Source organism: Dreissena polymorpha, chromosome 3 (assembly GCF_020536995.1).
Source record: "Dreissena polymorpha isolate Duluth1 chromosome 3, UMN_Dpol_1.0, whole genome shotgun sequence".
Taxonomy (NCBI): Eukaryota; Metazoa; Mollusca; class Bivalvia; order Myida; family Dreissenidae; genus Dreissena; species Dreissena polymorpha.
Genome location: NC_068357.1, coordinates 105,408,876 through 105,422,720, shown reverse-complemented (window position 1 = coordinate 105,422,720; position 13,845 = coordinate 105,408,876). Strand labels below are relative to the sequence as shown.

Here is a 13,845-nt window from a genome sequence, read left to right as displayed (position 1 = left end):
AATACATGTTTTGACCTTTTTTTAACAGTCAGTAACCCGTTGGAGATTTTTCCCTCCAGAAGACACAAATGAATACTACACATTCATTAGCCAAATTGAAAATGGTGGGATCCAGCGTTGATGGTGGGATCCAGCAGTGCGTTTTGCACCAATTGTAGCCAAATGCTGACCGTGAAACTATTGTATTTCTTATAGAAATCATGAGCTTGTACAACAGGTGTACGCTAAAATAGATTGTGTGCGTGTCCCTTTATATAAGCTGAGCTTGTATACTTAGTTATTACATTTAGCAATTATTTTTGTATTGCTTTATGTTTTTATATCATGTAAGTACTGATGTTCACTTTTGTACCCTTCTCTGATACAATTAATACAAGTCCTGTTATATACTTTTATATAAGAATACGAACATTTTATTGAGTTTTGCATCCAGCGTTCCCCCACAAACATTGTGGTTTTTTTTTTAACGCAATACAATACATTACTCATTATAATAAAAGATGTTCCTGCATTCAGACTGAACAAATGCCTCGTCCACATCTGCTATTAGTATGGACGGACTTTCGTCGTTAGCTTCTGGTCAAGTATAGTTCTGACGGAGACTGTGGTCTGATCGAAGCGGGTAGATAAAAAAGGTCGGTGCAGTATTAAGTCCACCTGTCAAGACTGCGGAACTCTAGGTCGTGAGGTTTTCGTTAGCATCTGCTATTACACTGGCCTTGGATTGACTGGTCTTTGTGAGGGTCTTGAGAGAGTTGAGAGCTTTCTTACTGCTGCATTGTATTCTCTCTGTCAATGATGATACGTTGCTCATCAATCAACTCTTCCTTGGCCTCTGTCATTTTCTTACTCGCCTCTCTGTTCGCTTTCTTTCTTAGCTGTCATGCTGGTATACTTCTCATGCCTCAGCTCTCTTTTTGTTGCTGGTGATGGTGTCGGTGTAATTGTCTAGAATGTCCAGGGCTGCAAATTGCAACCAATCAATGTTTGAAAAACATCTCCTTTTTTTCTGGATCTTTCAGTTTCTCCGAATAAAATCTAAAGCGAGGGTTCTTAGTGATCGCTTGTTTTATGGTGAGCACTAAGCCATGGTCACTTCAAATGTCTACGTCAGGAAACGTTCTTGTTTTTGAATTGTTGATCCTGGACTTGAAACGCTGTGGCGCCATAATTAAATCGATCTTGTTGTTTAAAGTACCCGTAAGGAGCATGCCAGGTCGCTTTTCTGGACGGTTTGGATGGGTGAAGCGTGTTGGCCAGGGTTAGTGCGTTACAGCGAACATAAGAAGTCTCAACCCTTTTTCGTTGATCTCTCATATACCAAATCGACCTACTATCCCTGACCAGTATTGGAAGGCGTCTATTCCTGCCTTAGAATTCAAGTTGCCTTGGGCGATGAGGATTTCTTTTTTCGGGCTATGATGCGCATTAACTCTTCATAAAAATGAAATCTCCTCGTCCGCGTAGTCTGAAGGGTATGCGTAAACATATATGATGTTGTGAGCTATCGCTGAGATACGAGCCCCGACCGATCCGGCTCTGATTATCGTAAGGATGAGAGGCAACGACTGCAGTAATGACGACACTATGCAAGACGATCTGGCAGGGAAAGAAGAGGTCCAATGAGTGAACCCAGTCTCTGGTCATCCCCTTACCGAAAAAAGGCAACCTTAATATGTAAGAAAATAAATCAGCTCAATCAACCATCCAAGCAGTCGAACTACGTATCATGCACAACCGACTAAATAGTAAGGCCGAAGAAAAATAGCGTAGGTGCAGGTTGAATTCAGAGATGGAAAAAGCAAAGTTGAACGAATCTTCAACTGCAGCGTAATCATGCAGAAACTCTTGAAGCACCAACGTGAGCCCTTCCACGAATTTATCGACGGTATGAAAGATTTCAACCGCGTGTGGCTAATCGCCAATTGCATTATGGAGTAGGTCAGATATGTCTCCTCTAACACATCTTGTTAAATATTTTCTTTAAGAAAATAATGTAGGAGACCCTCCAAGACCACCACACCTCGATCTCCAAGACCTCAGTAACAGATTCTATGAAAGAGCTGGGGCATATGGTGTTGAGGTCAGCACGGAAAAGTCGAAGATAATGGTTAACCGAACAAACAACACAATGTCAGACATTACCATGAACGGCAAGAAAAAGTTACCAGCGTCAGATTCCTAGGAGCAACCCTGTCAAAGGATGGTAACAGTATCATTGGGGTCAAAATAATAATTGCAAATGCGACCGCAGCGATTGTAGTACGCAGCTCTCTCATCAAGTACCAACTTCCTCGTAGTTGTCATCCTACTGTACGGCTGTAAGATATTGACGGTTCACGCATACACAGAGCGCTAGATACAGTCCTTCGAACACAAGGGTCTCGGAAGACTGCTTCACATCTCCTTCATAGAGCCCATGACAAACGTACTTCCAAAAAATGACAGCAGAACTTGCTTACCCACAAGAACCCCGCCTTGCAGACGTCAACGACGAAAGCTGCCTTGATGTGGACACTTCACTAGGAACGACTCCATATGCGGCCGTCCGAAGAGAAGCTGGATGGCCAATGTGAAAGACTGGACGTCCCTCCTCATGGACGAGCTACTCTAAGGAGACCACAACATACTTGTTTGGAAGAGAATTTTTGTGTCGGCGTTCCTCTATTCCCCCCAAAAGCCAGATCGGTTAAATGTATGATGAGTACGATGATCATGTTCAGATTTTTTTAAAACTCAATGAGATATAAATGTGTGATTTTTAATTTGATATTAGCGAGACCTCTCAACATAAGCAACAACTGACATACCATATATATATATATGATATAATGTTTTTATATAATTATCACCATATATATATATATATATATATATATATATATATATATATATATATATATATATATATATATATATATATATATATATATATATATATATATATATATATATATATATATATGATATAATGTTTTTATATAAGTATCAAAGCATATTAAAGCGTATAGCGTATATACATAAATAGGTTATACACTACACAACAAATATTTCATGTGGTGGATAAGCTAGTAACAACTGCAAAAAGAATTAATCAAAGCTTTGTTTTCAATTATTTATTTTTTTTAGTTTAAACATATTTATTGCAGCTCGATTGCATAAGCCTAAGCCCTATTAAAACGCTCTCTAGTCCGTTTCCTTGCTGAAACCAGTACTTGGGGTCTTTTGCGGAGAATGTGGGAATAAAACATGCAAGTCCCGGTCGCTAAAACACCACATCCATTATGAATTTCTGCTTTTAAAGATTTTAAAGATATTTCTTTTTTGTTATTACATTGAATTAAAATAAAAGGTGTGGTTAAATGTTTTATAGATAAGAAAATATTCATAAGAGATTATACAAATACATAAAGGTTATTTCGTTGATGTATAAACTGTTTCTTTGTTCAAATAAATGTATTATATATTCAAAGAATATTCCGCTTTCAATAAGTGTTATAAAAATAATCGAAAAGAAATGACATCTCTGCGTTTTTCATGTTTTTTTTACAATTCCTCACGGAATCTTCGATATATACAAAATGTCAGATAAACGACCAAGCCTTTTAATATCGAGAGTAAAAAGCAAACGGTTGCAACTATTAATCATTTCATCATTAGCTACATGAACATTATTTTCAAACTTAATCCGCTTTAGTACAGATAAAGGCGTTTCGTTTGAAGTTATGAAATATTTGTCTTAGTGTTACATTTTTATGGTGAATCAAATTTTTAGATTTTATTTTTAACTTGTCTTAGTCTAACAAGATACTACGAACACAGGAACAACTTACGCGCTATATCGCCGAGGAATAAATTTATGCAAAATAGTGCAAACAGTTTTTATATTGGAAAACTCGTGATAAAAGATTTCTTTTGAATTTATTGCTTTGTAAAAATGTAATTCGGCGAATATGTATACGCTACGAACCTAAGAACCGTTATTACTTCCTGCTGCGTGGATATGAAAATGTATCCGGTCAACCATTTTATTAGCTTAAAGTTCAACGTAGAAACAGGATACATATAGCACACATGCTTGGTACCGAGTAACAGAATTCTATCCGGTGAGGCTTATAACTTGAAAAACATTTTGAGAGCCCTATGTTTGTGTTCGTGCTGAACGTTCTCCTTATCGGCTACTACCATGTAATATCCCGCTTACTACTACTTAATTGGTTTTTAGTTGTTCGCTTGCGGACAACTAAGGTTAGTGGTATGCGTTGCAAGTCAGTCTGCCCCTACCTACGCTAAGAACGATAAACACCTCATCTGCCTATTTATACTTCACCGCTGGTACACTGCAGACAGTGAGTGTGTGTATGCAATCAATAATTTTCAACAGCTTGTGCGACGACATTGGCCAGTTTGTCATTGAAATCTGTACAGAGTGGCTGCTTTTTGGGAAAACGGGGCTTAATGCATATCAAATAAGTGGTGTCCCAGATTAGCATGTGGACACTGTTTAGCCTGTGCAATGCGCACAAGCTAATCAAGGAAGACACTTTCTGATTGTATGGTGTTTTCTGTTTAAACCTATAGTACTGGAATGACAATTAATGCATTAAGCCCAAAATGAAGCTAAAATTATCGTTTATATTATGATTTGAAAACAAAAGAAGATAAAAATGCTAAAAACTTCAAAGTAACCTCGCTGACAAGGCAAATAAACAAAACCACTTTTAAATCAAATAAATAACCAATTAGTTCTAAATTTTTACCTTGTGGCATTTTTAGTAAACATCTTAAAGGGACCCTTTCACAGTGTGTCATTAAATGCTTAATATTGCTAAATGTAAACATTGGATCTTAAAAGTTCCATTACACAAAATTAAAGAAACAAAAATAAGTTACCCTCAACTAGGTTCGAACCACTGACCCTTGGAATAAAAGTCTATCGCTTTGACCATTCGGCCATACAATGAAAGATGTATTTTATACTTAACATAAGCAATCCTCGTAGTATGAAAAAAATGTTACGACAACAACAGAACTCTCCAAATTATAAATTCGTTTAATTGTGTTAATTTACCAAAACGTGAAAAGGTCCCTTTAATTTCTTAAGACTTCAAAATTGAATGAGTTCAATACCCTGTCAGATCTAACAGCATGAATAACTTACAGGTAAAGTGGTTGCCTGTTAAACTGGGGCCAGTAGATTTAAGCCCAGGCAACTCAATTTACAGTTGGGCTAAAAAGCAGGGCAACTAGCTTTTTCAAAGCTCGAACAACTCAATCCAATTAAACATAGAATACAAATTGGCGACTGTGGATCAATTAAGCCAAGGAAATGATTCAATTCCGGCTCACAACAAGACATGATGCATTGCAAGTCTGTCATGTTGGCAAATTTATTGCTCAATAATTTAAAGAAAATAGATAAAGTATTAGATACACATTCTACAACATGTACATGATTCCAGGCTTGTTATTATTTAGCAAGACAACCAAAATTCTAAAGATGGTTGCCAGTGCAGCAACCAATTGCGAAAAAAGAGACACATTGTTGTTATTTTGTCTAAGTTATCTCTATAACATAAATATAAGGATAAACAGTGCACACACATCTCGACCTGTGCTTTAAGACACGATCTGTATAAATTGGGGGGTATTCATTTCAAACTTGCGATATAAATAGCTATAACATAATTTCGAAAACTGAGTTGCGTCTAAGATTATGCAATAGCGAACAACTTCAGTGCATTCAGCGCTTTGATTAAATAACGTTTAAGCAAATTGAACTATGTTCTATTCCGGGTTTCTTACCAAACTTGACTTGCGTTCTGTGTAAATCAATACGAAGCCTGTTCAAAACTTTACTTGGACATTGTAATTTTCTATATACATCTACATTAATATATTATGGCAACTTGAAACATATACACCTATTCCTGGAAATGGGGCGTTACCTAGATTTAATACATGTGCATACGCTCTTCAACCTTGAATGAAAAACAAAATTATTCACGTTTCTGAAATGCTCCTGTTTATAGTTTTCGGAATTCGTCGTTTTTCTTCATTTTAAGATTTTATTAAGCGGTAAAAGATCTTGTTTATTGCGATGTGTGTGTATCCATTGTGGCGTTAAATAAATGACATAGTTCATCGCGCTGCGAAGAAGAGGTCGCCCCTCAACTCTCGGTTTAATAAAATAAATTCTTTTATGCAATCTTAAATTTGATTTTCAAGTTTACGTTTGTTTATTTTTTTCGGCTTGTTTCGGTAAGCCAGCGTTTAAATGTTTGTATACACTTAAGCAAATAGTGTAATGCATCATGGACTAAAAACACCCTAAATAAAGGAACCTTTTCACAGATTTTGGCATGTATTCAAGATTGTCATCATATCCTTTAGATTGATAAATGTAGACATTTAAACTAAATGGCTCCAGTAAAAAACAAGAAAAACATAAACGAAAGAAAAAAGTAATTCTCAACTGGTCTCGAACCACTGACTCATGAAGTAAAAGATTATTATTTGAGCCTTGTTCTGATAAAACTGGGCTTAATGCATGTGCGTAAAGTGTCGTCCCAGATTAGCCTGTGCAGTTCGCACAAGCTAATCAGGGACGACACTGTCCGCCTAAACTTGATTTTCGGTAAGGAGGGACTTCATTGAAACTTAAAATACCACAAAAGCGGAAAGTGTCGTCCCTGATTAGCCTGTGCGGACTGAACAGGCCAATCTGGAACGACCCTTTACGCACATGCATTAAGCCCAGTTTTCTCAGAACAAGGCTCATTTAAACCACTCGGCCATCCATTCTCATACAGTGAGTTGTGTATTTTACACTTTACATAAGCAATCCTCGAAGTGTCACAAAATGTTACGATAACAACAGAACTCTCCAAATTATTCAATTATTTCGCGTTCATACCGCTTTATAATTTTCAGGTTTTTATATCGTCAAAAAAGATGCATTATAATTGATATTTTAGAGGATAGTAAATGTTCAGTATGACTGTTTTCTCGCAAATATCATAACTAAAACGAATATTTGCAAATCTGAAACCATTTTTGTACAATTTTGTCAATTTACCCAAACGTGAAAAGGTCCCTTTAAATATAAAATGATTATTTCTGGTAATTTCGTATTGAGATAAATAAATTACACATATTCATAACCCTGTGAATATCATGAAACATTGATTTATTGTTAACCACAACTTTGATTTTTATTTATGTAAGGGATATTAATTCAACTTGTAAATTTTCAAAAATCTCTACACATCGTTGTTTATTTTTATCATTGCATTTGTTTTCCAAAACTTAACAATGTACAAGTATAGCATGTAATATTAAAATAAGACAAAGAACAGGCGCAACGAATTACAAGATTTGAAATTAAGTTATTTTATTTGAATTGTGTTCACATCATTATTACTGGATATGGCCAATATTTAATAGCACTCATTCCTGCCGACACGCCTTAAACTTGCTGAATGGGCAAAATAAATAATAGGTATTAACAGTAATCGGTGTTACAGATGGATACTCGGATACTATTGTATTGATAAAAAAGTCTTTATAAATGACAATTTTATTTATTTCTTTACTGTTATTGATATAAATATGTATTATTTATCTTGGTCATAGATTGGGTAACGCATAAACTGATTTAGGGACTTGTCTACAGATTTTCGTATCTTTGAAATTTTTAATTAAATTAATTTAATAACCAGAATGTAATTATCGCATTTGTTTTGAGTAATTATTACAACATGGAAAAGGATAGAATACAAATGTTCCTGCACTGGGGTCTAATCAAGGATCTCAACAAGAAAAAGCAAACTTGTTATCATTTGAGTCGTGTTCTGACAAAACTGGGCTTAATGCATGTGCGTAAAGTGTCGTCCCAGATTAGCCTGTGCAGTCCGCACAGGCTAATCAGGGACGACACTTTCCGCCTTTATGGTATTTTTATTTTTAAGGAAGTCCCTCCTTACCGAAAATCAAGTTTAGGCGGAAAGTGTCGTCCCTGATTAGCCTGTGCGGACGCGACTCATTTCATCGGGGACGCTTTCAACATGTTCCGCGTAGCCAAAGCCCAATGCGTAGCGAAGACACGTTTTTGCTAAATAATCTATGAATATCGCTACAAATGCTTTATAATGTTTATTATTATGTTCCAAAAATGAACATAAATACTTAAAACAAAATTAAATGGATTTCGTGGCGTAGAGTATTTTTCTATATTTTCAGAAATAAATGAAATAACAAACTGGGAAAAACGTTGTTATAAAAATGGGTGATCTTTTATAGCAAGACTAATGTTATTTCTGTAGACAGCTCTATTACAATGTTCGAGATGAAAATACGCAAGCTTTATAGTCCATTTACATATAATATATATGAAAACCACATCGTAGTGGTGTATGAATTACGTATTCAAACTATGACGACAAGTTTAACTTACGATTCCCCGGAGTATGTATCGTGTTATTTAATGCTCGCACTGTTGACATGACAGCAGTACACATAACCTGACTGTGGCGTATACATGTTGCCGCTTGTTTTATTCATGCGAATAGTTGTATAATTATAAACATAATTCATAATTGAAATAAGCATTTTGAACTTACTTATTATCATCAGGCTTTACAGAGATGTCTCTTTATTTTATTCTTGTGGGTGGTTGAAAGAGAAATATCAGTGAATTAAAACGGTTAATACACTTTTTATACAGTGAAAATTAACAGTGAAAAGTATCGATAATAGTCACTGTTATACTGTGAAATGACATCGTTTTTATGACGTTACGACGTCGTTATTTTCAGCAAAAAAAAAAATAATAATTATTTGTAAGCATAAAATAAAAAGAATATTTGCTGGATTTGGTGGAATGTCGATTTTAATTCACTTTTTATCATAAAAAATAGTTTCACTGGTGGCGAAAATATTATTTCCTATGATAACTCGTGAATAAAAATCGAAGTTCCACCAAATCCAACAAATATCCCCTATATTATTGAAATAAATCAAATTTATTTATATCCTATTAAGTAATCCAAAATCATGCGTTTGAGTATTTAACAAGTATAATTTCTTGCATTGTATTCATGTTACAAGATGATAGTGTTTAAATTGCGTTTACTTCAAACACTCGAAACAGTGTGTACCGGTATATACATGAATGTGCAATACAATGTGTGTACCTGCGTTGTCATGTAGTTTCTACTTTTACTTCCAAAACCGAATACAAGCAAACATTTAGATGAACACTTAAGCATTTAAAAAAATTATATAAAATATGCACATAATGAGTACACGGCTAAGTTGAGCCTTACCGACCTGATTAATGCAAGTATTCAATGGAAGCGCCTCGTGCACATACTGCCGGAAAAATACCATAGCACTTACAATAATATAATATGCCAGGTCACTTGAGAGGCGACAACTGTGGACAAATGAAAAAAATAATAAACAAAACGATGAAGGTTATGTTAATTTATTGCCACTGTTTTCTGGCTTAAAGAGGGTTTTATTCTTTTATTTCCATAATGCGTAAAAAATCTTTTGGAAATATGTTCCGAATTATTGCTTAAGCGGAGAGGCATACATGTTCAGTGAATTTCGTGTGATAGGAAAAGAATACAATAAGCTTAACGTCATTTGGAGCGCACGATACTGATTGGCTAAGAGGAACATAAGATAGTCCTGTAGTAAAGAGTAAATTCTATAAATGTTAACAGATACACTGTCCCAAATTAAAAAAAAATATCCGCAAGTAGTCGCTTTACATGACAATAAAAATAAAACATCGGGTAGTTTGTTGAAAATTCAGTTAAGAATTGTTAACATCGATTAAACAACAACAATTAAACACATGTCATTAACACGCACCTTTAAAATGCATGCATGTATAGCCAGATTCGAATGATTAATAACATGTATTTTCCAAACGCATATCATTTTAACAGACGTAAAATTGTGTTTTGGGCACTCTATGAAAAGTTTAAATCTCGAACCTCGGAGATGAGCATAAATAAATAAAGATTAAAAAGCAGACCAGAAATGACAAAAGATCGTGACGAAAACGTCATAAGACCGGCGGTGAAATAAATAATTGCCTAACGTAACATTTAGTAAGTTTTCTTTCCGAAGTGTGTATAATATTACTGAAACTCCAAACGGGCCGTCGGACATTTCCGACGAAAATGTCATAAGACCGGAGATGAAATAAATAATTGTATAACGTAACATTTAGTAAGTTTTCTTTCCGAAGTGTGTATAATATTACTTAAACTCCCAGTAATACTCCAATCGGGCCGTCGGACATTTTCGACGAAAATGTCATAAGACCGGTGAGGAAATAAATAATCTTTACATTTGGTAAGTTTTCTTTCCGAAGTGTGTATAGTATTACTGAAACTCCAAAACAGTATCAGAAGAGACATTATTGAGGTTAGTTTACACAATCGTCTTCAGTAGAAAGCTTATTATGCAATTAAAATTGTATTATCCTCTTGCGTTAGTGCAGATATGTCAGTCAAACATTGCGGCACAAAATAATAAAAATAATAAAATATTGCTACTGTTGTAGCATGTTGTTGTTTTAAATATCGTTGGTGTAGAGAACAACACAGTCACTTGCTTTATATTCAATTAATACTGGCTTTGACAAAAATATCAAATTAACTTATTGCTTTATTCAATCGAACAATTTGAAAAATAAATTAAAATATAAAATTACGATAAGAAAAAAATGTTATTTTTAAATGCCATGTATATACGTACGAGGAATATGTGTTCATTAATATCTTGAATTGTGCAATTTCCTATTGAACAGTAAATAACGATTATATTGAGCTCATGAAAAAACGAGGTAAAGCATGCGACAATTGTTTCTTATAATATATTGGTGTAATGCATGTCTTGTGTAATTCTCCAGCTTGAACGGTCAAATTTACGGAAATAATTAAAAGCAAGTGCGTTAAAGCTTAAAACTGTGTACGGATCTAAGTATATGCAAATTCGTTAAAGCTTAATACAATATACAGAAATAATTCAATGGAAATGCTTTAAAGTTTAAAACAATAATGTAAAAATATACTGCGCGTACCTCCTTTAAGGTAAACATACGTTTTATTATATAAATCATAAATGACCTTATGCGTAATACAATTATAACACATACGTTCTAACTAAAAGCAAACAATACAATGAGCAATAGTAGGCTTCCGTAGTTTTCCAACATTATATTGCCAGTAATACTGGTGTTAGCAACATATTACAAGTGTCCACCTAAAGTGTTCGCGTTTACCATCACTTAATAGAAATGTAATTGTTTATTGTACACATCGATTTTGGAAGTATAATATTAAAATGCAACGACATAACTGCTTTAAAGCACATTATCTTGCCATAAAAATTGACGTCATAATGTTCTAATTATCTTCCTATTAAACTATTCTGCGTGTATGCGATATAAACACAGGCTAACAGTTTCAATCACTCCAATCGATTTCAGTGCCAGAGTTCTAAAAAGTAGAGTAGTGAAATATAAATGCTTACACAGTTTCTCTATATATTAAAATAGGTTTGTACCACCTAAATATAAGACACATATAAACTCATATTCGCTATGTTGATATTGATCAAAGCAAGTGGTTTTAAGTCACGATATCGAGTAAACGCGTTAATACATGAGTACAACAACCTACCTGTTTTCTTCAGCTAAATGCATGAACTGCTCTATTTAAATCAATCACTTTGTCCAATAACTTTCTGCTTGAAATGTCCACTTATTTTTACAGTGCTCGATATAATGATTATGTATGCTAACTTCGAAGCGAGAATAGTTTAAATGCAAACACTACCGAGCTGTGTAGATTATATTGGCGCACTTTTAATGCATTTAATAATGTGTATATTAATAGACAAGGGAAGTAAGTATTGCATGTCTGACTGACATTACAGCTTAAAGGGATCTTTTCACGTTTTGGTAAATTGACAAAATTTAAAAAAATGTTTCAGATTTGCACATTTTCGTTGTAGTTATGATATTTGTGAGGAAACAGTAATACTGAGCATTTACCATGCTCTTAAATATCAAGTATATGCGTCTTTTTACGATTTGAAAACCTGAAAATTATCAAGCGTTGCAACGCGAAACGATTTAAATAATAATTTGGAGATTTTTTTTGCTGTCGTTAATTTTTGTGACATTACGATGATTGCTTTTATAAAGAATAAAATACAACAAGCATAGTATGAGCACGGATAGCCGAGTTGCCCAAGCGATATACTTTTACTCAGTGGTCAGTGGTTCGAGCCCAGTTGATGGTTCCTTTTTTCCTTTCTTTAATTGCATCCTTGTTGTTTTTTTCCTAGAAATTTTTAGATCAAATGTTTACAATTATCAATATAAAGCATTTAATGAAAAACTTCAATACATGCCAATCTGTGAAAAGACCCCTTTAAACAATGGTGTGTGAATTTATTTTGCTTTCATTGCACATAATGATTTTAAGACTTATTTTACGCAGTTTAAGCACCCCGGAAACCCGATCTGATGTGAAAAATTGGACCTGCTTGGAAAAGTTTTCGATAAATTTGGCTGAATTTCGGTAGGGTAAGTAAATCCAGTTGTATAATTGTTTGAAGGCATTTTTTAATTAAAATATCTTTGGTGTATGCAAAGGAGGTATTATCATAGTTGATAGAAAAATCATGGTTATTATTATTCAGGAATTATTGCAATTTGAAGTCGACGATGCAGGGATTTGTCCCCTATTTAGCACTTAATATACAAATTTCTCTAAAGGTGTGCAAGTGAAAAAGTTTTTGCACCGAAAATAATATCAACCAATGCCCCCGATGAACATATCCGCCAGGGTTTCTTTAAAAAAACATCGTATCGGTGGAGAAATTCGACTTTACATCAACATGTTGATGAAAAAAAAGATATGACCCGGTGCAGTGCCAAAGATGTCAAGATATGACAGGAGTGCAGTTCATTTATAAACTTAAAAGCTCACTATTACAGCTGATGTATGCGCTTTGCATGCTTGTTCCTTACACTGAGACTTTTCATCCGTACTGTTTGGTTACTGTTTGAAATAATTGTGGAGTAAATGATACTCTTACGTAGAAAACAAACACATAATGTCCTGAACACTTGCACTGGACTCCCTCAGTTGTTCAATTAATCCCCATTGACTGTCATAGATAATACACCTTATGAAAGTTTATAATTCTGACAATATTTAGGGACATTACTTGAACAAGTTGTTAAATTGTCATATGTTCAGTATATTCGGTAATAAAAATTTACTGGGGATGTGTACCTATTTTCGCGATGTACTTTCGATTTCACATCGCGAATGTGTATTACCGAATAAACTGAAAATATGAACTTTTTTTCAAGTAATGTACTATACCAGTCGTGATATTTTAATCAATATAAAAAAATAATTGTAAAAAATACGGTATTTTAGAACTTTTATTTTTTCATAAATCTGGTTGACGGCCCCTTTTATGTTCAGCATGATCAAAATAGCTCATCGACAGCAATATGTGTACACAGTATGGTAATTCACGAAATGTATATAAGATAATACTTCTTCTTGAAACGATGATTTGTGTCCCTTGATCCAAATACTTGATTTACTAAAAGGCCAAGGTCAACGAATCTAAATAAGCCTCATATATGCTGTTTTTCCCACTATCAACTCCCACAAAAATGAAGCTAGTTCGGTCTTTTGCCGTTAACTTTTTTGTATCATACATGTTAGATGTTCTTATCTTACAAAGACGAACGTTGAAATCCATCAAGACATTATTAGAAAACTACCTTTTCTTATT

General features: G+C 34.3%; 1 protein-coding gene across 2 annotated transcripts in view; it reads right to left on the bottom strand.

The window, feature by feature from the left end:
- LOC127870836 (neuronal PAS domain-containing protein 3-like) overlaps positions 1-11,898 on the bottom strand; it is a 68,787-nt gene extending 56,889 nt beyond the window's left edge. For both annotated transcript variants that reach the window (XM_052413368.1, XM_052413369.1), the window contains exon 1: positions 11,703-11,898. In XM_052413368.1, the coding sequence (XP_052269328.1) occupies positions 11,703-11,725 (23 nt within the window). In that variant the 5' untranslated portion in view covers positions 11,726-11,898. The remainder of the gene's footprint in view (positions 1-11,702) is intronic.
- Between the last annotated feature and the right edge of the window lie 1,947 nt (positions 11,899-13,845).